Consider the following 25,169-nt stretch of genomic DNA (forward strand, 5'->3'; position numbering starts at 1 on the left):
GGGGGGGGGCAGACTACGACAGTTGTGAATCTTGGTGGAGGCATACGATTATACGAGGGAGAGATACAGCTTTGCGTCTTATTGGCAAGGTTTCAGCAGGATATGAAGTTGGTGGAATATCCCACAGCAGCAATAAGATCAATGAACACACGGATGAGCAAGATTCGGCCAAGTCCCAGTCAATCTCAAGAAATGAACGAAAAGTCAGGTTCCGAATCAGCTGAGACCAAAGCGCTGGAAAGATACTCACATGGAAGCCAGTTCGGGCGGGAGGTGTTCAACTTCGAACGGTTGAGTCTGGTGGAATTTGGTATTGAAGTGTGAACCATGAGGGTCCTAGTAGTTAAATAGTAGACACAGGACGCCCTCCAGTTGGTTACGATGCCAGGGTCCTGATGGGTGGAGCATATCGACGTTGCCGGACTAGACAGTAGCCTTGTGAACTAACTTCGGAGAAATGACTACAACTGACTAGTAACTAGTTGGTAGCTCATCAAGGCTTCAAGCTCCCGGGTTTCCTCTCTTCCATCCCAAAACTCGGTTCAAGCCAACAGCGCCATAAACGACACAATGGATACGCACGTAAAATGGAGAGAGCGCGATAGGTTGTACGTTGATTATCTCAATCGTGAGTGACAAACGATAGCAGAAAGACCGCTAATAAGCGTACGACACAGGTCCAATACCCCACGGTTGGTTATTGAGCTAGATGGCAATTCAACCGTCTGGACGGAGGCACAGAACGAAAACTACTATTTCAAGGTTTCTCTTCGGAAGCTTCCAAGTGGTGAGCCAGCTGATGGAGATGACTTGAAAGACATCAACCAGCCGCGCTGGTCCCCCGAAATCGACCCCGGCCGGGACGATTTCATCCTTTTGCACCATGGTCCAGGGAACAGCCTCCATAGAATTGGCGTTGAGGGACAACCCAGGTATAAGACGGACCCAACAACCATGCAATTTCCGACCGAGCCGCCTTCGTACTACGCGGCAGAGGCCAAGGATAACCATGATCGCTGTAACATCAGTCACAGATTGTCCTTTCCCGATACCTGGAAAAAGCTCTTACAGCCAGGTCATACCTACGACCTTCTCTGGACGGGAGGAGAAGTTTCTCACTGGGATTGGGGCACACACACGGACGTAGGGACCGAGCCCAAGGGGCCACCGGTCATAGTTCCGGGGGGTGCGCATATCACATTTACGATGGAAGAAGGGGAATGGCCTTCCGTTCCACGGCCTGCGACACCACCGCTCATCCAGGCGAGCGAGAGAGTGTGGGTGCTCCAATTGTGATAGTGCGAGATTCCTCTGCTAATAGATGTAACAGCCCAGGGGCACCGGTCCTCAGTCTCGAATTGAGTTGTAGCCCAACAATGACCCTGACGAGGATATTGGAGAGCCGTATCAGAGTCGTCTATCACGGTCTCTCAGACAACGATGATGCAACAACAGGCGACAAAGGATCCCAGCCGATCACCTTCCACACCTATGCATTCGATACGTCAAGAAAATTCCGCGTCTCTCGCCGTCGCTGTGCAGATGAATCTAGCCCGGAGGCGGAGGAGGAATGGGAGACGTTTATTGACGAGGGTTGCTGTCAATTTGGGATCTGGGACAATCCCGACATGTTGATGAATGTCTCTGAGAACCCGGACGGCCGGTTTCCGACCCTCTTCCCCGGCGAATCCTGGTCGGATGTTTGGACCATGACGGCGGATGGGTACTCCCTACCCGATGATTTGAAACCCGGCGAGAAGCTCCGATACCAGTTCGGGGGAAGTACATTGGACTGGTGGGATTGGGGAACGGCCGAGGCTCATGCCCAGACCATCGTCACGCTCCCTGGCTCAGGATTGGAACTAATTACAAACCCCAAGGATAATGGCGGCCGGCCGAAGGGTGGTTGTACCGGCATCGAATGTTGTGGAGTGGACGGTGGTTCGTGAAGGACCGTAGACAAGCTGCAATTGCATCACCGGCTCTTATCGCGGCTGAGTCAGCTGCTATCGGCAGAATGGCGCGATGGAGCCTTGCTTTCTTTCAGCATTAATAATAACCATCCACGCGATGTGCCTCCATCGTGTTATCAATCAATCTCCAGTCATCCTCGCTTCTTCTTATCTCCCCCGCTTCCCTCGCATCCCCTTGCGTGATGGCTTGTTGACCCGCCCGTCCCTTCTTTCTGTGACAGGCGAGCCATCTCTCTTGCGGGCTCGACCAACCCCCGGCGACGGCATCCGATGAACTACCAATCCATCACCATGGCAGGCAATGCCTCCCACAGCGACCGGCAGCAGGATGGGGCCGCCCGAGATGGCTCATCGCCCAGATCCTCGGTCGACCATAGTGGACGGACAGTCTACGCCGATGATCCCCACCCCTCCGTCACCTCCCCCCAGAGCTTCACCTCGCGGTCCTTGCTCGTCGGGTTGCTAATCGGCGCTCTGATCACCTTCTCCAATACATACTTTGGCCTGCAGACAGGATGGATCAGCACCATGGCCATGCCGTCCGCCCTGATCGGGTTCTCCGTCTTCAAGGTCCTATCGAAACATCTGTCCTACCCTTTCACTCCCATCGAGAATGTCCTCATACAAACGGTAGCAGGGGCGGTGGGGACAATGCCCTTGGGTTGTGGGTTTGTCGGGGTCATCCCCGCGTTGGAATTCCTGATCAAAGATGGAGACGATGGCCCCTCGGGAGATGGTGGTACCGGAGAAGGCGGGCCTCTGAAGCTGAACTTCTGGAAGCTCGTGATCTGGAGTCTGGGGGTCTGTCTGTTTGGGGTCGTGTTTGCTGTTCCTCTAAGAAAGGAGGTGATTGTTCGGGAAAAGCTCAAGTTCCCGAGCGGAACAGCCTCGGCGCTGATGCTGAGGGTGCTTCACGGAAGTGGGCAGGGTGATGAGAAGGCCAAGGCGAGGGTGGAGGACGTTGAAGATATTCCACAGCGTGAGGAGGCATATGAAGCGCCTGTTCCGGCGCATGGGCCCGGAGAAAGTGGGCCATTGCTCCGGAAGGCCGGCTCTAGCCAACTGGACAATGACCAAAAGGACTGGAGATCGAAGATGCGCCTCCTGGTAGGCGCCTTTGCAGTATCCGGTGTCTATGTAAGGCTCAATGTCTCGGATCGTTCCCACTTCAACTGACCATCTTCGAACGGCAGACACTCTTCTCGTATTTCGTCCCGCAAGTTCGTGATATCCCTATATTGGGTCTGTACCTGGCCAAAAACTGGCTATGGACCCTCAACCCGTCTCCCGCATACGTCGGCCAAGGAATCATCATGGGTCCCTCGACCTGTATGCATATGCTCTTTGGTGCGGTCTTGGGTTGGGCAATTCTTTCGCCGCTTGCGAAGGCTCGTGGCTGGGCCCCCGGGCCTGTGGACAGCTGGGAAGATGGAAGCAAGGCTTGGATTGTCTGGATTTCGCTGGCCATTATGCTTGCGGACTCTCTTGTCAGCCTCGGTTGGCTGGTGGTGAGGCCATTGGTACCCCGTGCATCAATGTTGAAAGACAAGCTTCTCCCCAGTCGTGCCGGGCGGCGCATTGTCTCCGGGGGCTCGACGTCTTCCAACCTCCATTCGTACATCACTTACTCCGCCCTGAGTCCCATTACCGAAGAATCTTCCATCCCAAGCCATCCCGTTCCTTCCATCGGGAGACGCAGCGCAACTGACGACGACGATGAAGATGCCCCTCCCTCTCAGCTCATCTCCACCCGCACCGTCATCATCCTCCTTCCCCTGACTCTGATCCTGAACGTCGTGTGCATGCACCTCGTCTTCGGCGATATCATGTCTCCACTGCTGTCCAGCCTCGCTACCTTCCTGGCGGTCCTCCTCTCCATCATGGGCGTTCGTGCCCTTGGCGAAACCGACCTGAACCCCGTCTCCGGGATCAGCAAACTAACTCAGCTGCTCTTCTCCCTGGCAACCCCTGCCTCTCACTTCTCCCGCCGCACCGCCCTCGTCACCAACCTCCTCGCGGGCGCCGTATCCGAGTCCGGCGCCCTCCAAGCCGGAGACATGATGCAGGACCTGAAAACCGGGCATCTCCTCGGCGCCAGCCCCAAGGCCCAATTCTACGGTCAAATCATCGGCAGTCTCGTGGGCGCGGTGCTCTCCACCGCCGTCTACAAGATGTATGTGAGCGTCTACGAAGTCCCGGGGCCCATGTTCCAGACCCCCACGGCATATGTGTGGATCTTCACCGCGCGTCTCGTCACCGGCCAAGGCCTTCCCCCAATGGCCTGGCAGGCGTCTCTCATCGCCGGCATCATCTTCGTAGCCGTAACCATCCTCCGTCTTGTCGCCGCATCCCCCATTGCTAACGGCGGCCGCAAAGACGTTTCCGCCCCCTGGCGCGACTGGATCCCCGGTGGCATCGCCGTCGCCGTAGGGATCTTCAACGTCCCCTCTTTCACTCTGGCTCGCGCCATCGGCGGCCTCATCGCCTGGTGGTGGTCCCGACGACACGCCGCAAAATCCATCGCGGCGGCTTCCGGCTCTGCCGCCACCACCACTAGCGACGTCGATAACCAGACGAACTTATCCGAGTCCTGGACGGCCGCTCAAGCCAGAGGAACACCACCCTCAGAACAAGCAGCCAAGGCTGCGAATGCGGATGCCGCATCCTCGACAGTGGTGGTCCTCGCCTCGGGATTGATTCTAGGCGAGGGGATCATCAGCATTGTGAACTTGCTTCTGGCGAGTGGCGGGGTTCCACATCTTTGAAACGATGCAGAAGTGGCATGTAGATTAGATGTTCTGTTTGGTTGGTAGGATGGTGGATTGGTATTGGTAGAGGAGAGCATGTGAATAAAATGTAGAGTTCTGGATATGCGCTTGGCGTGGGTAAGCCTTAGTGTTAATCAGCCTGTAGCGTTGTAGTCATCTAACTGTAGTACTAGGTACCTCTGCCTGGCCTGTATGATTGATAATAATTTCAAGATGTGGTTTCCAATATTCACTTGTAATTAATCATCTAGACATTACTATACAATAATACTCCGTATTACTCTTGAAGTTTCACACAATGAGCATTCAAACAAGAGGTTAGCCCCCTTGTGTCTTATCCCTTTCTTGACCTGTCCTGTGTACCTTATTCTCCTTCAGCTCATGAAGAAAAAAGGCAGGAGGACAGGTCCGGACACAGCTAATGTACATTTGGTTTGTTCCTGCAGGGCGACACAGGGGGGAATTGGGAAGAATGAAAGAGGTTTGATGGCAGGAGACATCAAGGAAAGGAACAATAATGTCAACTGGTATATTAGTCATTCACATGAAGTAAAAGAAACAGGTATCAAGACGTGTGGTGCAGATTTCAAGGGGGATCTTGAAAACAGGAGCATGGGAGATGTTTTCTGGACCGAAGAAAATAGAAGAGAACGCAAGCCAACGTGGCTGGCCCAACGCATAAGGTCATTCAACAAGGGAGCAATTGTCTTGAACGCATCCAGTGTTCATCGTCACAGGTTTGTCCGCCCAGCGGCAAGAAGATGACACTCGTGCCATGTGGTATCTCATGTCATGAAATTTCAGATGGCCCATTACTCGTGGACATTGTCAGAGGGGACTGTCTCAATGGTTGCCGAAACTGGTGCGGGAATAGCTGCGGGATGCATGGCCATTGCTCTCATGGGAGCTCCAAGAGGACTCGGACCGACAGGCCCTGCCATGCGAGCGTTAACAGCCCCCGTACTATTGCTACGCATGCGTTGACTGGCTGGCATATGGGGACCTTGAAGTCCCGGGTGTCCATAAGGTCCAGGACTCAAGGACCTAGGAATCATGGGACCTGGACCCGGCGAGAAGGATCTCGATGCTTGTGAAAGCTGTGCCGGGGACATCGGACGCTGATAGGGTTGCGCTTGCGGGGGGGCAGGGTAACCAGAGTTGGCGGGAGACATGGGGCGTGCCGGGGACATTGGACATGCAGGGGATTGCGGCCGCGCGTCCTGAGGATAGAAGCGCGGAGTCTGTGTCATGGGCCCAGCCGGCATAGGGCCATTGGGTCCCATCCTTGACGGGCCACGTGGTCCAGGAGCAGCACCTGGAGGCGGACCAGGCCGAAGTTTCAAAGGACGAGACGAAAGACATGAGCGAGGGACAACACCTTGCTGAGAGCGATCCATCCGAATGCAAAGAGCCCATCCGTCGTCATACTCGTGCAGGAGTCTGACCAGATCACCCGCACGCAGTTCCATCTCGTCCGCCATTGAAGGGACGAAATCCATGTGCACGCGATGTACATTGGATGGCGCAGGACCTGGACCCATCGGCGCAGCTAGTGGAGCAGCAGCGACAGTAGGAGCAGTGGGAACTGGCACCGTATTGGCATTAACAGGGCTGACAGGGCTCACCGGACCGTGGCTGAAAGGATCGGATTCGGACGAAGCATGAGACGTGAAGCTTTCAGGACGAGTGGGCAGGCCTTTGTCTGACGCGCTTGAACCTGCAACTGCTGCGGCAGTTGCGCCAGCTACAACCCCAGTTGCCACTATCCCAGTTGCGGTGGTTACTTCAGGAGCGGACCCAGAAACAGTAGACTCTTCTGAAACGGATGAAGACTGAGCAACAGATCTGGAAGGGGAGGGCGCCTCAGACGGACTATTGAATGGATCTACTGGATCGTTGAACGGATTCGAGCTGGCGCTACTTGACTGAGGTGTATGAATTGGCGAAGAATTTCCAGTCAGACTGCGAGTGCCGGTTTCACTGGAAGCTATGGCTGGTTCCTCGCCAACCGTCGACAGGCTAGTAAAACCATCACCGAATTCTGATGCAAATGGCGCAAATTGGGTGACTGGGCGAACGTTCAGTTGAGGAGGATTGGGGGATGTCACTGGCTCGGGTTTTGGAGGCGGCGATGGCGGCGCAAGGACATCTGAGCCCCAGTACTTTTCATCATCGGCTTCATTGTTTGCAAGCTCCTCTCCTTGTTTCTTCTTGCGCATCCAGAAGAAAATCAGCCCTGCAATCAGACCAACACCTAGGAGTACGCCTATTGCAATTCCTGCCTTTGCACCTCCAGAGAGTCCCCCTGATCCAGCAACTGCGGTTGCAGATGCCGACGTCGAAGCTTTGGATGAAGATGGCCCGGTGATGGCGGCGTTTTCCAGTCCGGCATTGCTCTGAGAGGTTGTGGATGACAAGTCAGATGTGGAGGAGAACGTGGAAGATGTGGAAGACGAAGTGCTGGTTTGGAACGTCGTCCTAGTGGACGATGCAATCTCCTCCTCTGTACTCGACACCTGAGTAGCTTTGGTAGCCTCGGTTGTCTGCTCGGTCGTTGTTGGCTGCCGTGTCGTAGTAGGCTCCGTCTCAGTAGACGTAGTGGCCGTAGTATGTGTCTCTGCCTTGGTATGTGTCGTTGACGCCTCAGTTGTCTTTGCCTCCTCTGTCGAAGACGACCGTGTCTGTTTGACAGGAGCGCCAACGCCAACGCCAACCGTGTTCTTGCTGCTGTCCGAAGAGGTCTTGCTGCCTGTCACGTAGCCTCCGATAGGACCATCGAAATCCGGGGCCATAGTCACATAGACCACAGTCACCCCTTGGCTATCATCCGGACTTCGTCCCTTCAGGCGGGCCACCCGGTCACGGTGTGCATGCGCATGCACCATGGTTGTGTTGTTAGGGCACGCGAGACCTATCTTCCACGAATCGTGGGTCTTGCGGGGTCAGTCGGGTAGTGTGAAGTCAATGTTGCCCCGCGTACCTACACAGTTAGGCGCACTGCAAGTACCGAGATAGTGTGGTGTGTATATGTAGGCTCGGTATCAAGAGTATCTGGGGACGTCGCAGGATTAAAAAAGATGGATGCAAGTTGGTTTGATGTGTGTCACAATCGATCATACTAGGTTGCTTTCTTTGTCAATGCGATAAGCTAGTCGCGTAGTGGCGTAAAAGGCGCAAGCGCGTTAAAGAATGTGGGATATAGAAAGAATGGAAATCTGAGAATCCCCAGATATAGTTCGGGATGGCTGGGCCACACCCGATCTAGATTGGTAAACGAAAGACAGCCAGCTTCCCGGGCGCGAAGGTCCTAGGGAAGGAAGAAAAGAAAGGATGGATGAAGAAGAGATGATGAAGGAATAGGAGGAACCGCCGTCCAGCGCGGGCCGTGAAGGAGGTGGTGACCCAAAGGTTGCGAAGGGAACGAACCCAAAGACGAGAAGCCGAACTGGGCCAGAGAGCATCGCTGCCCTTCCGGGTAATTAATTACTGCCCTCCAAACGGAACCGCAGTTAAACGAAATGAGCTCAAAGCCTAAATGAGGGGGCCTCCACCAATCATGCCCCCGTATTGCCCCGTATGGCCTGGTCCGCGCTAGCCTCCTGGGGCGGGGATCACGGGGATTGTCCCGCCCAACTCAGGGACTTGGCCGTCTTGATTGGCGCTGATTGAAAACGGTTCCTGGTTTTATGACGGTCACGGCAAACACGAGGTGCCGGGCCTCGTGCATCAACAATTATCACAGGCATGAATGAGTGAATGGACACAAGAACCCCTCGATCATCCCCCGAGTCCCGGTATGACAATCTACAGGCCTGAGAATCCTTTCACAATTCACCCATCGGGGTGATGCGCGGTCAATGATGATATCATCTCACACAGTTGAACGCTGGACTCGCAATCAATTCCATACCAGTGAATGTCCTTCCAGTTCACCCTGCCTTGTCTATCCTCTCCGGGTCTCTTCCTATGGTAGTCTTGCGCATGGGACCATCAGAGGGATATCGCGGGTCCTTGAGGTGGGAGCCACCCAGTCAGTGCATTGAACAAGATCTTCATTCATTCGTTCATTGGGTGGTCCCTGAGCGACCGCCCATTAATTAGCCAAGCCCCTCTTGAACTCCGGTCCTTCCTAGCGTCACCCACCCACCACGGTTAGATACTGGTCACCGCAATGGTGGTGAGTGGCACATTACTCCGTAGGTGGCACTAAGTTCCTTCCGAGTGTCCGACACTGGCCTGTGAACGAATGGAAATGCCTTCCGCCGTTGAACACCCGCGGACACTGCCAGTGGTGGGCTGCGGTGCAACACCACCCTCGTCCAGCCTCGCGCTCCAAACAAAGCATGCTGCCCTTGCATGCATCACAACTACGATACACTCCTCTCTTACATGATACCTCCTCTGTTTTATCCGTCTTTTTTTTTAGAAAAGGAAAGCAAGTTCATTCTCAGGTGTCAGCAGAATGTGCTCGGGTCGTTCTTCGTTTGAAATCTTCTCAATTATTGAACCGGCGCTCCTCCGTTCGGCTCCGGCCTAAAAATTACGCTAACCTGTTGTCAGGTTATGATTCATGAATATCAGCCCACAATAATAATGCCTCCATCCGGAAATAGCAGAATGTCCGGCTCCTCTAGGATGAAAGTGAAACTGACTGCCGAGCCTAAGCCCCGGTTTCAAACGGCTGTTGGCAGCTCCCAAGCTTTAGCCACAATGGGCTCCAGAACGTCAATCCATCAGGCGGCTGAAACATCCAGCGGGTGTTGGAATGGTCCAAAGGTGCTGGTGAAGCTATGTTGATCGCATTTTTGCTGCGGCGTCATGTGAAAGATCACCGCATTGTCCGTCCCTTTCAAACGCGGAAAGGGGGAAATCAAAAGGTCGCGAGGTAAGAATGTTTCAATGCCTATATTATTGTCAGATATTCGCAAGACATGAACTCTCGCTCTTCTTTTCTTTCAGCCTTCACATACCTCTTCAGCGGACAGGCGTTGACTGCTCTCGTAACGCACCAGTTGGCTTACCAGGTCACGGGCCTTGGTAGAAGCTCCTTTAAGGGTATCATCCCATGCTTTGGCAGGGTATTTGTAGAACTCCACTTTTCCCCAGTCTGGCAGCTGCTGGGTCTCCTGTTTTTCTCTTCATCAGCATTGCGTTCCGATATAACGATGAGGCAACACATACAGGCCAGATGCCTTCATCTGGGGTTCCTAAGGTCTGAAAGATAGACTGAATGAGTGATAAGTCGCTTCCCACAGGACCTGAGTCGAACAACTGCTTGTGTCCAACAGCCACTGCTTCGGCAACGACACAACCGGCCGCCCAAAGATCGAGAGCAGGTCCATATCCCTTGAAACCAAACAGAATCTCAGGTGGACGGTAACACGTGGTTCCAACATCTGTGATCTTTTGATCGGTAGGCTCAGCTCCCTTGCATCCTTCTTTCCATGCGATCCCGAAGTCTGCCAAATAGGCGGGGCCATCAGGGGAATCAAGCAAAATGTTCGATGGCTTGATATCTCGATGTATGATCCCTAGGTCATGGATATAAGCTATTGCACGGAACATGTCCCGCAAATGAGACTTGGTTTGCGCCGCTGTTAATGCGTCTCGCCGAAGCAGTTGCTCAAAGTCATGTTTCATAAAAGGGAAGACGAGAATCAGTCGCCCTTCGTCTAGCCTGAGCGTTTCCAGCAGTTGTATTACGCGAGGACCAGCCGCGTGATGAAGTAGCTGGACCTCACGTTGAGCGTCGTGCGGTGGGACTAATAAGTGAGGGATGGTGACCTTAACGGCCACCAGGGTCCCATCTAAGCGCTTGGACTTATAAATCATGGAGTGTATGCCATCAAAATGAGGGAGGCATGACTGATATGGGCCGATGGTCTCTCCCCCTTCCCACTGGTGGTTGCCGGAGTCGGCGTGGGGCTGATCTGGGCTGCTGATGATGGGAGCCACCGATCCAGTGGCCTCTGCTTGGTCAATAGCCTCCTGACATAGTCTGTCATATTCGGCCTATGTTCTATTAGTTGGGAGGTCGACTTCACGTGGGAGACGACCGACCTTGGATGCCGCTTGATCATAGGCTTCACTTTCGAATCTCTTGGCTTGAGATTGGGCCTCCGCGAACGCCGCCGAGGACGAAGCGCGTTGGTAGGCAGTGGTGCTGAAGGGCATCAGAATGCCTCATCCATGTCGTATGAGAGGAAAATGGGAGGAGAGGTCACCCATGATAGCAGACTTACAGCGATTGAATGGCTGTCAATCGATCTGTGAAGCCAAGGGATTTTTTCCAATCCGGCGTAGACATGGTGTCTGTAGCGGGGGGGGGGCACCAAGTGCACCAATCTGTCAGGATGCGTTTATATATAGATAGTGTAAGATGTATATCGGAGCACTCAAATGGAGAGCAAGCCCGTTGCCATCGCACCGAGGAGATGAAGATAGTCTCCGATGGTGGCAGTAGATCGATAGATACAGAGGCCCGTACCGAGTCGGTACTAGCGCAGGCATGTGACACTCCCGCGACGCCTTACCGAGTCCGGCATGGGCCGACTCGGTTCCTCCGCCCAGTTGTTCCGGTGTTGCAATCCATCATCGTCATCAGCCATCGGCCATCACATCCTCTTCCTCCGCCTCCAGCTGTCCTCCGTCGCTTGTTGAACCGGTCCGGTTCTGCGCTGTCGTTCCGTCCAATCGCCTCCCCATTCGATGCTGACCCCTCCTCAGTGTCATTTTTCCTTATTATGCGCTCCCGACTCTCGTTTTTCTAAGGTTGTGACCTATGAGTAGTGATGGATCTCTCACGGCAGGAGTATCCAGCGTTGCTGGTATGATGGACTCGACCCCAGCCAACCCCACCTTTCCCCCCCCCCCCCCCCCCCCCCCCCCCCACCCCCCCACCACCACCCCCCCCCCCCCCCCCCCCCCCCCCCCCCCCCCCCCCCCCCCCCCCCCAACTTTCGCTTCCACCCATCCTATACCCGTTCTGTGCACGTCTGACCTAGTGTTTACTCGTCATTACCACAGGCCTCTTTGCAGCCCGGCCAAGCCACAAACGTGCTCAATGAGCGCATTCGCATCATAAACAAAGTCAATGCGGACATCGCGGACTGGCTCCAGGTGAGAATGTGTCTTCTCCGCCGGGAACTCTGGAGCACTCTAGCTTATGAGTATCCTCAATGAATAGGAACGTCGTCGCATTGAAGAATTATATGCCCAAGGGCTCCGGAAACTTGCGCATCGGCCGCAGCTGGACAATGGCGCGGCACTCGGGTACGGCCGGCTATTCAAGCCAATCCACAAACCTGCAATTTTCATACTGACAACAGAAACAGCGTCTTTCAGATTCCATGGCAGCGCATAATTAGTGCTACTGAATCGATAGCTCTGTCGCACGAAACCTTCGCACAGAAGATCGATGAGGACGTCGAACGTCCGCTGAGAGAATTCAGCACCAAAAACCGAGAATTATCGTCAATGCCTGGGATCCAGAGTGACCTTGCAGGGCTGGCTAAAAATTACGACGCATGTCACAAGAAGGTAGAAAAGGCCAGGGAGAAGGGCCCGAAAGGTGCAGATAAACTAGCGAGCGCCGTAGCCGCTGCGGAGGAAATCAGCCAGCAGTGGGACTCACGGGCGCCGTTTGTCTTTGAACAGCTTCAGGCAGCAGACGAGAGCCGCCTCAATCACCTTCGGGATGCTCTTACCCAGTTGGAGACCCATGAAACGGATCAGGTGGAACGCTGCCGCCAGGCTGCTGAAAGCTGCTTGAACGTTCTTCTTAACGTGGAGACTGCAGATGAAATAAAGACATTTGCTGCAAAAGTCAACGGAGGGAGACCTGTCGCTCCGAGGAGACAGCAAACTACCTCGCCTTCCCCAGTAGCACCTCTTTCTCCTCCACCACGCCTGCAGGATGACGCTGCTAGCCAGCGATCGGAGCATTCGGGACCTGTCAGGGCGCCTCCTGGTGAGCATCTACTTCCTCATTCTGGGTTATGCCTCGCTTGATGTAGGGTTCTAATGGTCTGTTTACAGTTCCCGAGCCTCGGCATAGCACTCCCCTCGGTGGCCTCAAAAGGCTAGGGACAGTTATGAATCGACGTAGGAGCATTGTTGGGCCTTCTAGTGCCGCCCCCTTCTTCTCGGACAAGAAACATCGCAGTCCATTCGCCTCTTTCAAGAGAGGGGACTCACGCGATCTACAAATTCCCGAGACTCCTCCCGACGGATCAGAGCGTCCCGGAACCGCCATGACGGCTCAGGATAGTTATGCGGAAGCCCCAGGCATTCCGAGCGAAAACCATGAGCATGAGGGCTTTGCGGGCGTGGCATCCAATACGGTGCCCCAGTCAGCACCGGCTACTGCCAACGGCACAACATCTCATGAAGCTCCTGAAACGGTTCCTACGAACACGACCCTGAACGAGGTGAGGAATAACTGGTGTGTGTTTATGGAGCTTTCCAGCTAATCTGCCAACCAGTCACGCGTCGACTCGGAGGGTTTCTCGGAGAGACCCGAGACCATTGACGAGATCACAAGGGCTCAAAGAGAGGCAGCCGGGTAAGCAGACACTGCAGAGTAAGATACTTCGGAAGGCTAACAAGCCCACAGACTGGAAGAGTCGGGAATGAACTTGACGATCAGAGACCAGCCAATCTTCGAGGATGAAGATCAAGCCAAGCAAGCGATGGATGATATGGCTAATCAGCTCCGAATGGTGGGTTTCCCCCGAAGGGTGGCTCCTAATGCACGTCGCTGATGTACCATGCAGCGAGCCCCTCAAAGTGGCCCAAGACGAAACGCCGGAACCTTGCGCGGCCGCCGCGATGTCCGTAACACAGTCTTTATTTCTACCCCAGGAAACGACATTCCTGCCATGCCCTCAGCCTCGGATATGTCGGTCCCAACCTCCCCATCGTTGCAAACCAAGCATGTTGCTTCACCTAGCTCCGCTACGGACGACCACGCCATGTCCGACACGACTTCAATTCGCTCGTCTCATACCCTGCATAGTGCCCCGGGCCCTGTTTTGCACCCCGAACTACACGAGCCGGGTCTGAATGCATCGATAATCGACACGGTCAGTGCGTGGTTCACTGAGGGTGCGGTGACCAAATCATTTGTTCTTGGAGAGCTTGCATTGGCGTACAATGCTACCCCTGATGTGATTCCCGGAAGCACCCGAGTCCGCCTCGACAATTTCCAAATTCTGGAAAAGGTGGCCGCGAACCCACATTTTGTCACCGAGGATAAGGGCAAGGATCAGTCCGATGAGAAAAGGGGTGAATATAGCATCAATCTTTCCAGCATTGCTCGATCCTCGCCGACCGTGGCGTTCAAGTACCAGGTCCACATGGACCCCGCTGTGGCCGCGGCCTATTGTCCGGTTATTTTCAAGCCGGTGTGGAATCTGGAGGAACACCAGGCTAGTGCAATCATCTTCTATTCTATCAACCCGTCGTCCATGCCTGCATTGGGAGGTCCCATCATTCTCAAAAACGTGGTTTTGACTGTGAACCTGGACACGTCTCCTGTGGAAGGGCGCGAAGTGGCCCATGCTACGGCTGCCGTCATGTATCCCAACACCGGAGCAACCTTCCGTCGCAAGCAATCTGCAGTGACCTGGAAGATCCCCGAGCTTGAGGTCAAGGCTGGATCTGATGCCAAATTGCTGGTCCGATTTTCGACAGCCACCAGTTGGCCACGGAAGGGCAAGGTTGATGCCAAGTTCGAGATTCACACTCTTGATGATGGATCTCGCCTGGGAATCAGCGTCGCTACATCAGCGGAGCAGGCCCTACCGAAAGGTTCGGATCCCTTTGCAGACGAAGAATTTGGGGAGACTCCTGAGGCGCAGCCATCCTTGGAATGGAGAAGTGTTCCGACTGCACGAAAGCTGCTCGGTGGAAAATACGTCTCATCCTAAGTCTGAACCATCCGATCCTACCATAGCCGTGAGCTACCTGTACGCGAAGAACGTACTGTTCGAACGCATGGCTCGGCAAGATAGGCTATTCACCAGCATATGAGTCGGGTCCTGCCTCCCATTTAACCCTTATGATGAATCCCAAGAAAAGCTCATCACTGCACACCTTTTCTCTCGGAACCAATTTCTGCTTCGCCCTATGTCCCTACTCTTGACCCTCGTGTGCAATGCATTTGTTTTCGTTTTCTCGCAGCCGTTTCTGCTTCTCTTCCTCACTCCAGTCTCTTTCCTTTGTCCTTCTCGATATCCTTTCCTACCTGGTCGTGTAATTTCGTTCCTTGGCCTCTTCTCCAGCTCATGGTGGGCCTGGTTAATGGTCTGTAAATAAGTTGTTTGTTTATATTATATTATTAGTTCCACTGTAATGGGTAATTGGGACTGTACAACTCCATGCATGGCATCAAGTGGAAGAAGAAACGCATGGCCGAGCCTACTTCGAAACTCGAACCAAGACCATGAAGTCCTACAGAGGCATATTCAGTGCCTTTGCAATTATTACTATACAGGCATAGATGGTGAGGTTCGAACTCGCGTAGTACTTCTGCTATAAAACCAAAACTCGGGAGATAATGACTATATCTGTGATGAAGGCCCTCCGACCGTAATAGAGTATTCAGTATTTTTACTTCATGGTAGCTGCAGACGCAGATCTGGGAGGTAGGATAATTATCATATACTTATATCAGATCCGCTGGCAATCTGCTATAGTATTGCTGGAAATCATGCTGCAGAGGAGCCTGTTAGGCAAGTGATACGGAGTACAGTGTTTTTGAAAATGAGCAGGTTTGCTCAGGTGTTGCAACTAGGCGTATAGTTCCAACCTCCAGCTCACTGGGGAGGATACATTATGACTCTTCATAAACATGGCACCATAATATGTGTGCGCCGGGGAATCACTTGGTATGTGGACAACTAGGACTAGACGCCATGCCCTATAAAAACGAATCGTAGACCTACATGCGTGCAGCCCTCGTAGTCTTGTCATAGAAATCTAGCGTCATTGCGGCAAGGAAACAGGGGATATCCTTCCGTTCTTCGACCCAGAATTTAATCAGGTGCTTGATTTCCATGGCAAAAAGGCTATTGGGACCGCCCGAGATCTTCATCGTGCCGTTTTCTCCATCAAAAATGATTGAATTCTCCTCTCCGTTGCCCATGCTTCCCGGGCCCCTGGAGTCGGAGGGAACATCACGGTCGCCATGTCTGTAAGCGGATGAAAGGTGGAACATCGACGTGACCCGTACACGACCATTTGGAAGGAAATCCAACTTGTATCCCAGCAGGGATGCGACCGCTTCGCGAAATTCGGACGACTTTGCCGTCCAGATCTCTTTCAGTCGCCGCATACGTTTCTCCTTGTCGGCAACCACTCGCTCCATGTCTTGGACTTCCAGCTTCATGCTTTCAAGAGTGCTCACCGGAACCACTTTTACATCCAGGTGGCTGCCACGCAGTTGAGCAAGGAGTTCTTGGTTCTCCGCCTTTAGGGTTCTGATAGTAGAAAGCTTGAGGTTTTCTGCCTCTGCGGTGGGGTTGTCACGCAGTTCGAGAATTCTAGTGCGCGATCTGGCCTTGAGGGACTTGATTTGTGACTTGCTAGCCTCGAGCTCCTTGCGTAACAGAGTCGCTGCTTGTTCGGATTTCGACAAAGACTCCTGCAACGTTCTATTCTTGCGGGTCAGAACGGAAAGCCGCTCGCTTTCCGCATCGCTCTCAGCCGGAGAAAGAGGCCGTTTGACTCCCCGGGGTTGGGACTCATCCTGCGGAGAGGGCTCGCACTTAGTGAGCTCCTCATGGGCCTTTTCCAACTCGGCTCTATACTCATCAACGAGCTTTTCCAGGTTGGTGATTTGCTCCGACTTTTGTTCATCAAAATGGCTTTGTTCTGGATTCATGGTCACCTCCTCCGTGTCAAAAGCCTTAAGCTGAGCACGGAGATAGTCGACTTCTTTAACAGCAAGGGCCCGCTGCCGTTCGAGCCTCGATTTGATACGGCTGTCAGCCATTACCCCTCCAGTAACAGAGCCGGCACTACTGCGAAGCTTCTCAATCTCCTGTCGCAGGGTGGTTCGCTCTGTTTCGAGCCCTCTTATCGCCTCGTCCTTCTCTAAGAACTGTGCCTCAATAGTGCCCAGCTTATCAACAAGAGCGGCCTTTTCTATGCGCTCCTGCAAAAGGGCCTTTACAACCGCTTCCGGGGAGTCGAGCTCTGCCGGCTGATCACTGTCTTGTAAGAGACTGGTCCAAGATCGTCGCTCGTCCTCCAGCATCTGTGCTTGGATTTGAGCAGTGCCCAGTTGCGACTCCACATCCTTCATCAGCTGCAGCTGATTTTCCAGCGATCTCTTCTGTTCCTCCACGACTTCTACATTCTTTTGTATCTTCCGTAGGTGCCGCAGTTCGGTGCTTTGCTCACGATTCGTCGTTTCCAAGTTTCGGATATGGCTGACTTGTTCGGAAAGTTCGCGTTTGAGGACTGACAGTGTCTCAGTATCAGTTCCTTCGGCTTTAAGACGGAGGTTTTCCGTTTCCAGTTCGGCGACTTCTGTTTCCCGCTCGCGTAGCTTTTCTTGTATAGCCTGCATGTCAGCTTGAACGGTTTGAAGGTCGTTCTGCAATTCCTCCACTGTTTTCTGGAGGGACGAGCGGATGGTATCAAGTTCGCTGATCTGATATTTGTACTGTCGCTCCTGATCGAGGAGTTGTGCCTTCGTGTCCTCTACCTCTTCCTGTAACATCTGGTTCTGATCTTGGAGGCTTCGAGCCTTTCGCTCGAGGCCAGCCTTCTCATTGAGCGCATTGTCCTGCGCTTCTTTCAACTCTTTCGCGAGGGTCTCGCTTTTATGAGTGGCCCGATAACTATTGCTTTCTGCAGCCTGGAATATAGCTAGCTGGTTAGGGCAAGAAATCTCATGTTACATGGAGAAATGAGCTAACCTGAGCTTTGCGAAAGTCCGAATCTGCCTTGAGCTGCAAATCTCGTAGCTCCTTCTCATGGTGCAGGGTCATCAGGTCCCTCTCCTGTTTGAAATTCTCCAACTCATATCTAAGAGCGTTCACCTGCACGAGCAGCTCCTCCTTCTCCGTGTCTGAAATGGGGATTTTCAGTCTTAGAATTTGCATTTTCGGACAGACATATGGGCTCACCAGGCTTTGGATAAACTGAGCGGACCGATTGCTTTAAAGCATCCGGTGCCGGTGGCAGTGACAAGGGAGATTCGGCGCGGGGAGTGTCCCGCGAAGGACGCGAATTCACGCTTGGGTTCATCTAGAGCTCATCAATCTCCTTAATCCCAACGGACTGGGGAGCATGCCGCGCGGTACTCCGCGACTTACCTTGGATGGATCAGGCAATGGTCTCCCGCGGACACAGTTGTCCGGATGACCATCCGTGGCAGAAGAATTCCGTAGAGATACCCAGGGCTGCCCAGAAATCCAGCCTTAGGCTGAGAAAAAGGGCGCAATCATCCGACCAGACCCAAGATCTGCTTCATTGTTTTCGATAGAGGGACTGGAACAACCCGAGTAGGCACGTGCTGACTCATCCACTTCACCGCCCGCGCCAGCTTTGGCTCTTAACTAGGACTAGCGCCGAAATTTTGAAATGGATTTCGAATTTTTGCGGAAGAGACCGACGCCTACTGTGTATTCCTCCCCACGCCCGTCGCCGTCTTTCTCGTCTTTCTCCCCCTCTTTCGGATTCAGTTCAACTCCCTGGGTGGGTCGAATATTCAAAATGGCCAAGGATAGGACCGAGAAGAAGGACAAGCGCGAAAAGAAGGAGAAGCGCGCGGAGAAGGACGGTGTCTCCAAGAGCAGCAAGAAGGACAAGAAGGAGAAGAAGGACAAGGTCGCTCTCGCCGACGCCGTCGAGAAGGAACTTACCACCAAGGTTTTGGAAGGCATTGACCAGGCCGTTTCCGCCGAGGCTCCTGCTAATGGCGTTGAGACCGAGCTCATGGAAATTGACGCCCGCCCCGTTGGCGCAATTGTTCCTTTTGCCAGCCCTCTGGTCGAAGACAAGGCTGCCAAGAAGGCCTTGAAGAGCGTCAAGAAGGGTAAGATATCCACGTGCTTTGAATTTGTTTTCCAGTGTTGGGCCCGGCCTCTCTTGGTCTCGATGACATGAGATTCACTGGGCCTTGGTTTCTGGCTCGGAAGTCTTGCTGTGCTTCGTCGCATCGGCTGCGCCGCCGTTCCTTGATCGCTCGCCATATGCTGACTTCGTGATCTACAATAGCTGCTGTGAACAAGTGTTTGAAGCGTGGTGTGAAGGAAGTCGTCAAGGCTCTCCGCAAGTCGCCCATTCCCGCCGCCAATGCCACCATCGGTGTCCCCAACGGTGTTGTCATCCTCGCTGCGGATATCTCGCCCATGGACGTTATCTCACATATCCCCGTCCTGTGCGAGGACCACGGTATCCCATACATCTTCGTCACATCCCGAGCCGAGCTCGGCAACTCCGCCGCCACGAAACGCCCCACCAGTGTCGTGATGGTCGTGCCCAAGTCGGCATCGAAGGGCAAGAAGAAGGATAGCGAGGACGACGGAGAGGACTTCACCGAGGTGTTCGAGGAATTGGCCAAGCTCGCCCAGAAGGAGGCCAAGAAGGTGAACCTGTGAAGTTTCAGCTGGACTTCTGAATCCACCCTTCCTTCGTTCTGTTATGTCTTAATTATATTTCAATGTCTTGTCGCTTTGCTGCTATGGCTGTACAGTTCCACTTTGTTGCCTGACAAGGCATGCATGTCTTCGGGGTCTGGCCTTTGGGACGTGTTCATTGGGTTGACTTTTATGATGTGTCCGTTGCAAATCTGGCGTTCTCAAATGGTGTATGAAAAAGGCAGGAAGTATCCAATAAAATCCAAAAATCTTGACCAGAGCGTTCGTAAGCAAATCCATGTTGTGCTCAGGAACATAGGTTGTCTCCTCTTCGTCCTGGAGAGAAAGGATGCGAATAGAAAGGAATGGAGTCACAGTCCATCACCATCAATTCCGACAGACAATTCAATGTCCTTGGGGGTCGCTCTTTCCTTCTTCATTGACAAACAACACGGGAAGGAACGAAGGCCCAAGTGGGCTTAGCGTGCAGCAGCTCCAGTTGCTGCCTCTCCAGAACCCAACCACACCACTTGCTATAGTAGTAGTTACCGAGTACGGAGTACCATGAGGCACTTAGTACCATGTCGTGGTTAACACGATCCCCCATTCAGCATCCTTACCGATCGTTGATCTCTGTCTTCGTTCTCTGGAAGGCTTTCCTACTTCTCCTTGCTCTCCTCACGCCTGGTCCCGGGTATGACACCTCGACGACCTTGGCTCAATGGCACAGGAACACCAGTGATATCCAGGGACTGATCCCAACCATCTTGAGACAAATATCTACCAAGTTGACTAGGTGGGATGCCATCTATTTCACCGAGGCGGCAAGGCGCGGCCATCTTTTCGAGCAAGAGTGGGCGTTCAGTTATGCCTTCTCAAAGTTCATCAGTCTCCTGGCCGCTGGTAAGAGTCGTTCGTCAAGTTCCGTCCTTTCCCAGCTAAGATTTCGGCCAGGATCCGAACACACAGGCACCTTTTCGTATGAGTTCAAGGAAAGTGCACTCGGCGTTGCCGTAGCCTACGTGGCGCATGCCACCTCTGCAGTGATCCTCCATCGTCTAGTGTGTACCTTCCTTCCGGGGATGCAAGGACGCAGGCTGGCTTTCATCGCAGCCTGCTTGCACATTCTCTCTCCTGGTGGCCTCTTTCTGTCGGCTCCAAACGCCGAAAGCCCTTACTCTCTCCTGAGCTTCACGGGCGCGCTCCTATTTGCTCGGAGCTTCAGTGTTTCGGGCATCTCAACAAGCAGTCAAGATGGTCTATTAGTGCTTGCAGGTATCACGTATGGTATATCCGCAGCTGTTCGTGGAAATGGTCTTCTTAATGGTGTTGTTTTCCTCGAAGAAGCAATTCGTGTCTTTTATGCGTTCACGCGGGACTTCAGCTTCCCCAAATTACGGCGACTCGCCGCGGTCGGTTTCGCCGGTATCTGCACGGGACTCGGTTTTGTACTGCCGCAGTATATTGCTTACCAGCACTTCTGCGATAACCACAATCCTACCGGCGAAGTCTCGTCGAGGGAATGGTGTCGTCGAGCCATTCCGAGCATCTACAGCTTCGTGCAGGATCATTACTGGTATGTGCCTCGCTCCGTGTTCGGTGGATTTCTACTGATGCGCGTAGGGACAATGGATTTCTTCGATATTGGACTCTGCCCAATCTACCATTATTTGCATTGGCCAGTCCAATGCTAGCCATTCTAGTGTACTCTTTTTTTTGGACACTGAATGTGGAGTCATGCGATACGACAAAGCGAGCTTTCCCGACAGGGCAACTGACAGATCGTCTGTTGCGTAGTCTAGCGACCCCTCAGATTATCCTTACGGTTATGGTGTTTTTCTGCAATCATGTTCAGATTATCACTCGATTGTCGTCTGGTTTCCCAGTCTGGTACGTCTGGATAGCAGCTCTTATCGTGGACAGCCATACTGCTTCTTCGTCCGCAAAAGGGCATCTGAAGAGAAGTGGTTACGGACGGATAATTGTGCAGTATATGGTGATATATGCTGCTGTACAGGGCGTACTCTTTGCATCTTTCCTACCGCCAGCCTAAGGAATCGCCCTAATCAGCGAAGCCAACCTTGTTGAAGATACCAACCTGACCCCTTAGTGTGCATTGGCCTTCGAGGCACGACATGGTCATATGCTACGATATAAAGAAGACGTCATATGAGTCGGTCAGTCTCAGATTGTTTATACCATCTAGTTAGATACACTAATACAAGACAGAAGGACACAGTCCTCCCCAGAATAAGCCTTTTCTACCAGGCCCAAAACATTACACAAAGATAATGGAAACAAAAGCCCGCTTTGCTTTTCGTGACATCATCCATCATAGCCCCATTTAAGCCCTCTGATCGGACTGCAAATGCTGGTACCAGTGCTGGTTATCCACGCCCTTCTGTCTACCAGCAGGGGTACCATCCGGACCGCTCTCGGCGGCTTTACGCTGGAAGCGAGCCTGTGCGTACCGACCAGGGTCATTCTCACTACCAATATCAGTAGTGTAGCTAGCGTTTGGCGCATCATCCGGGATATCTCCTTCCTTCAAGTTGGCCCCCTTGGGCTTAGTGTTGCCCAAGTGGCTAGTCACATCCTCAGTGTACGACGGTGCCGCTCCAGCATTGTACTGGCTGTTGTATCCGCTGCCACTGGCCGGTGCGGATTGCTGCTGATAGCCAGCTCCACCGGACGACTGCTGTTGACGACCCTGGCCCTGGCCCTGCTGAGACAGCTTCTGAGAAGCAGGGTACTGGTCCTGGTTGATGCCGAGGTCCTGCTTAGCAGAGGTAGGACCGCCGACGTAGCCGCTCTTCAGCTCGTGAGCGCCGGGGTAACCGCCCTGACCGCTCAGAGCCTCGGGGTACTTCTCCTGGGTGTCGGCGTTGGAGTCGAGCTTGGTGGCGGCGCTAGTGTCGGTGGTGCGGACGGTGGATTGACCACCTGAGACGCCCATGGGCTGGGCTCCGCGGTTCTGAGAGAAGGCACCGCCCTTGGTGGCTGATTCGGCGGCCAGGGAGTCGTTGGTGACGGGGCCGGAGGGCTCCTGGATGGGGTTGTTTCTGCGCTCCGGGTCGGAGGTGACCTGTTCCGTGTTATTAGGCGATATTCTATTGCAGATGGAAAATCATGTACCTTGGTGCTTCTCTGGCCGGAAGGGATAGGCTGTCCTTGGAGATCCATGGTGATTTGAGACGTGATATGTGTTATTGAGCGTAAAGTTGTGTAGTTGTTCAAACAACGAACTGCCAATTCTTCTTGAATCGATCAGATAGATAGATGAATTCTGCTATGTCCATCCAACAACCGCGCCACCAAGCAGACTATATAACCTCTTGCACTAGATGGCGTCAACCAACCCGATACACAACTTGCATCGCATGATGTCATACTGACATTACGACGAGTCCACCGATCCAGACCCCCAACGAAATAACTGGCAACAGGTACGTCAACGAAACAGCATCTGCTTCCACTTGTGGCGTCAAGCATTGCCCTCGCAGCCTGGAATTGCCGTCTCCGAATCGGGTTCCCAGATTCATCTCTTCGGCGTCGCGGCGAGATCCCGGTGGTTGGGTCCATCCGTCCACATGCCTGATTGCCTTTTCGGGTACTCTGTACTCCGTAACACTAGAGTGATCTGGTATGAGACATGCAGAGTACTACCTTTGGAGGGGTTCTTATTGCGTAGATGAGGTTGATGCGCTGATGGGAGGGTGTGTTGGCTCTTCTGCTGGGGGTCGGTCTGGATTCATGACGTCATGGGTCACATGTAATCTATCTATCCTCTGTCTGGGTGTTTGGTATGGCATCGTGGGGGATTGGATTCATGAGAAGACTACAGTTATTTGGCACTTTGTGATTATGTTTGTCAATATGTTGTTGTGGGCTAAAGGATTTTGGTTTCACGGCGGGAAGCCGATTGGACGTGGGTGGTGTAGTATATTTTGACAGTGGAATACGGATAGTGGCAGCTGAAAGAGGACATCCAAATCACGATAACTGGAATGGATATTGACTACTACTATGTAATAAGGACGACATGATTAATGCAGGCTTAAGTTATAAATTCTGTTTCAATGTCGACACAGTGTATATATAGTGCACAAGTGAAACCCATGGTAGTCTACAGAATTTACTAAGTTATTGAGAAGGAGAGGATGATGATTGTATATCCGTTTTGTTCATTAATGCTCATTCATAATAATACACATAGCATAGGGCCGTAGTCAATACTCCCTTCCAAATTACCGGTAAAGAGCATCCCGGGGCAGACCGTCAAGGTTATCCTTGCCCTGGCGTCCAACGCCACTCATGGGTTGCGTGTTCTTGTGATATTCATTGCCATCGATCCGGACACTGCTGCTGGCAGTCGCGGGTTCTCGCAGGGCACTGTTGTTCTCTCCGGAAACGGGTCCTTCGCGACCGCCAGAACCTACGTTGACGGTTCTCTGGTCGGCGGAGTTCCAGTCACTCGCCACAGGAGGCTGATCAGGCAAGGGCAGGTTGGCCTTGGTCTTGTCGATCTGGGCCTGCTTGCCAGAGTTGTTTTCGTCGACGATGGACTGGGTTCGAGGTTAGCGTGGGGCAGAGAAGTAGGTTCGAAATGGGTGAAGTACCTTCATGGCGGAGATGTTGGAGTTCTTAGGGGTGTTGCCGGCACCGGCGTGAGAGGCATGGGACTCAGCCTTGCGGAGGTCCTGGGTGGTGGTGTGGAAGGTCTGTTCGGACATTTTGGATGGTGTTGAGATGGGAGGTGGACGAAGGGATGAAGTGGTAGTAGTGTGAATTGTAAAAAGTTGTAGTTCGAATGCGGTACACTGCTTGTGATGAGAGACTTTGTGTTGATTGATTGATAGATCTGTCTCAAGGGATCATGCTGCTTTTAATATGGACTTGAGTCGACGAGAGCCGATTGTGGATGGCTGGTGACGTCGTAGCGGTTAACGTCATACAAGCCGGCCTCACCTTGGTTCGCCTTCCAGCCAGCCCAGCCATGAGATAGTCATTGAGCCTTTCAGCATGGGGCTACTGTGTCCACTTCATAATCATGGAGACTCTATGAGCAAATAAGACAACCTTGTTTACGGGTGCACCTCATTGGCTGATGAATATCATCAGTTGACAGCGACCTGGCGCCCCCTGGTGTTGGCTAGCAACCACGACAGTTCTCCGCATAGCGGATTCTGGTTCCTGGATAATGCTTTCTTCTTTCTTCTTCCTCTAGTTTCTTGACCCATTACAATTACATCTTCTCCCAATTGCTGCACCGGTGAAGAGACGGCGGATCCTGCGATCCGAGCCCAAGTGTAAGGGATCATCATGCTGATGATGCCATCCCAGATCTGATACTAAGCATAGAACAACTCAGGAACATCATTATGCAGTTCCTGGCGGGTCAGTGCTCGCCGACTTGGATATGCACCCCATCGGGCATCGCTCGCGATCATGTCAATGACGTACCCTTTTGTATCGAGGGATCCTGAGCGCAATTGATGTACAAGACAGCAGGAGAAAATTCACCAAGGAGCACAGCGTCCCGAGTATGATGCAAGCACATATCGCTCAGAGTCATCAAAGCATGTCTACATGTCATGGCGGTACCTTGCCGATCTCAGCCTGCTGCGACACAGTCTCGTGGACTTCGATACTACCAATTTATGGTCTTGATTTTCGAGATACTTGCAGGTTGCTAGCTGGTATAGGACTTTAGACGAGCCTAACCAGGAAACTAGATATTTCCATAGCAGTGGACTCCATCGCAACTGCTTGGGTATACTTCACAGTAGTGGTATAAGGCGTCGCAAGGACGTTGTTCTTTCTTCTTTCTGTTGACC

At 53.0% G+C, this 25,169-nt stretch overlaps 9 protein-coding genes across 9 annotated transcripts; 5 read left to right on the plus strand and 4 right to left on the minus strand.

Annotated features, from left to right (window-relative positions):
- Window positions 1–563: 563 nt before the first annotated feature.
- BO80DRAFT_466779 (uncharacterized protein) lies at window positions 564–1,949 on the plus strand (the record flags this gene model as incomplete). Its single annotated transcript, XM_025722802.1, has 3 exons — window positions 564–608; window positions 678–1,277; window positions 1,331–1,949. Exons 1-3 carry the CDS (start codon window positions 571–573, stop codon window positions 1,947–1,949), a joined length of 1,257 nt encoding a protein of 418 aa, XP_025572892.1. The 5' UTR covers window positions 564–570.
- A 117-nt stretch (window positions 1,950–2,066) lies between these two features.
- Window positions 2,067–4,844, plus strand: BO80DRAFT_427157 (OPT family oligopeptide transporter). Its single transcript, XM_025719937.1, has 2 exons — window positions 2,067–3,110; window positions 3,167–4,844. Exons 1-2 carry the CDS (start codon window positions 2,265–2,267, stop codon window positions 4,736–4,738), a joined length of 2,418 nt encoding a protein of 805 aa, XP_025572893.1. The 5' UTR covers window positions 2,067–2,264; the 3' UTR covers window positions 4,739–4,844.
- Window positions 4,845–5,529: 685 nt separating this feature from the next.
- BO80DRAFT_152762 (SH3 domain protein) lies at window positions 5,530–7,798 on the minus strand. The gene is made up of 2 exons (XM_025713803.1): window positions 7,722–7,798; window positions 5,530–7,674 (listed from the first exon to the last, which is right to left on the minus strand). Exon 2 carries the CDS (start codon window positions 7,624–7,626, stop codon window positions 5,554–5,556), a length of 2,073 nt encoding a protein of 690 aa, XP_025572894.1. The 5' UTR covers window positions 7,627–7,674; window positions 7,722–7,798; the 3' UTR covers window positions 5,530–5,553.
- Window positions 7,799–9,611: 1,813 nt separating this feature from the next.
- Window positions 9,612–11,048, minus strand: BO80DRAFT_436742 (putative cell division protein kinase (Ctk1); the record flags this gene model as incomplete). Its single annotated transcript, XM_025720974.1, has 5 exons — window positions 9,612–9,644; window positions 9,712–9,867; window positions 9,923–10,753; window positions 10,802–10,904; window positions 10,984–11,048. 5 exons carry the CDS (start codon window positions 11,046–11,048, stop codon window positions 9,612–9,614), a joined length of 1,188 nt encoding a protein of 395 aa, XP_025572895.1.
- Window positions 11,049–11,342: 294 nt separating this feature from the next.
- On the plus strand, window positions 11,343–14,770 carry BO80DRAFT_152803 (uncharacterized protein). Its single transcript, XM_025713804.1, has 8 exons — window positions 11,343–11,568; window positions 11,768–11,860; window positions 11,928–12,013; window positions 12,076–12,710; window positions 12,779–13,170; window positions 13,225–13,304; window positions 13,356–13,461; window positions 13,516–14,770. Exons 1-8 carry the CDS (start codon window positions 11,533–11,535, stop codon window positions 14,668–14,670), a joined length of 2,583 nt encoding a protein of 860 aa, XP_025572896.1. The 5' UTR covers window positions 11,343–11,532; the 3' UTR covers window positions 14,671–14,770.
- A 3,587-nt stretch (window positions 14,771–18,357) lies between these two features.
- BO80DRAFT_427162 (putative small nuclear ribonucleoprotein complex protein Nhp2) lies at window positions 18,358–19,613 on the plus strand. The gene is made up of 2 exons (XM_025719938.1): window positions 18,358–18,788; window positions 18,971–19,613. Exons 1-2 carry the CDS (start codon window positions 18,467–18,469, stop codon window positions 19,351–19,353), a joined length of 705 nt encoding a protein of 234 aa, XP_025572897.1. The 5' UTR covers window positions 18,358–18,466; the 3' UTR covers window positions 19,354–19,613.
- A 300-nt stretch (window positions 19,614–19,913) lies between these two features.
- BO80DRAFT_361138 (DUF409 domain protein) lies at window positions 19,914–21,385 on the plus strand (the record flags this gene model as incomplete). The annotated part of the gene is made up of 3 exons (XM_025715994.1): window positions 19,914–20,235; window positions 20,287–20,908; window positions 20,956–21,385. The coding sequence occupies 3 exons, from the start codon at window positions 19,914–19,916 to the stop codon at window positions 21,383–21,385; spliced, it is 1,374 nt and encodes a 457-aa protein (XP_025572898.1).
- A 175-nt stretch (window positions 21,386–21,560) lies between these two features.
- Window positions 21,561–22,614, minus strand: BO80DRAFT_411968 (uncharacterized protein). Its single transcript, XM_025717999.1, has 2 exons — window positions 22,468–22,614; window positions 21,561–22,417 (listed from the first exon to the last, which is right to left on the minus strand). The coding sequence occupies exons 1-2, from the start codon at window positions 22,513–22,515 to the stop codon at window positions 21,677–21,679; spliced, it is 789 nt and encodes a 262-aa protein (XP_025572899.1). The 5' UTR covers window positions 22,516–22,614; the 3' UTR covers window positions 21,561–21,676.
- An 891-nt stretch (window positions 22,615–23,505) lies between these two features.
- Window positions 23,506–24,284, minus strand: BO80DRAFT_386966 (uncharacterized protein). Its single transcript, XM_025717037.1, has 2 exons — window positions 23,952–24,284; window positions 23,506–23,897 (listed from the first exon to the last, which is right to left on the minus strand). The coding sequence occupies exons 1-2, from the start codon at window positions 24,063–24,065 to the stop codon at window positions 23,580–23,582; spliced, it is 432 nt and encodes a 143-aa protein (XP_025572900.1). The 5' UTR covers window positions 24,066–24,284; the 3' UTR covers window positions 23,506–23,579.
- Window positions 24,285–25,169: the final 885 nt, after the last annotated feature.

This window comes from Aspergillus ibericus (assembly GCF_003184845.1).
Source record: "Aspergillus ibericus CBS 121593 unplaced genomic scaffold BO80scaffold_34, whole genome shotgun sequence".
Taxonomy (NCBI): Eukaryota; Fungi; Ascomycota; class Eurotiomycetes; order Eurotiales; family Aspergillaceae; genus Aspergillus; species Aspergillus ibericus.

Bases quoted from the DNA above. Each gene is read 5' to 3' on its own strand.
- BO80DRAFT_411968 (XM_025717999.1), bottom strand. From the start codon at position 22,515: ATGGATCTCCAAGGACAGCCTATCCCTTCCGGCCAGAGAAGCACCAAG. The intron at 22,418-22,467 runs GTACATGATTTT...AACACGGAACAG, and splicing joins CCGGCCAGAGAAGCACCAAG to GTCACCTCCGACCCGGAGCG.
- BO80DRAFT_152762 (XM_025713803.1), bottom strand. From the start codon at position 7,626: ATGGTGCATGCGCATGCACACCGTGACCGGGTGGCCCGCCTGAAGGGA.
- BO80DRAFT_386966 (XM_025717037.1), bottom strand. From the start codon at position 24,065: ATGTCCGAACAGACCTTCCACACCACCACCCAGGACCTCCGCAAGGCT. The intron at 23,898-23,951 runs GTACTTCACCCA...CCTCGAACCCAG, and splicing joins CCAACATCTCCGCCATGAAG to TCCATCGTCGACGAAAACAA.
- BO80DRAFT_427157 (XM_025719937.1), top strand. From the start codon at position 2,265: ATGGCAGGCAATGCCTCCCACAGCGACCGGCAGCAGGATGGGGCCGCC. The intron at 3,111-3,166 runs GTAAGGCTCAAT...TTCGAACGGCAG, and splicing joins TTGCAGTATCCGGTGTCTAT to ACACTCTTCTCGTATTTCGT.
- BO80DRAFT_152803 (XM_025713804.1), top strand. From the start codon at position 11,533: ATGGATCTCTCACGGCAGGAGTATCCAGCGTTGCTG. The intron at 13,305-13,355 runs GTAAGCAGACAC...ACAAGCCCACAG, and splicing joins GCTCAAAGAGAGGCAGCCGG to ACTGGAAGAGTCGGGAATGA. The intron at 13,462-13,515 runs GTGGGTTTCCCC...TGTACCATGCAG, and splicing joins TGGCTAATCAGCTCCGAATG to CGAGCCCCTCAAAGTGGCCC.
- BO80DRAFT_427162 (XM_025719938.1), top strand. From the start codon at position 18,467: ATGGCCAAGGATAGGACCGAGAAGAAGGACAAGCGCGAAAAGAAGGAG. The intron at 18,789-18,970 runs GTAAGATATCCA...GATCTACAATAG, and splicing joins CTTGAAGAGCGTCAAGAAGG to CTGCTGTGAACAAGTGTTTG.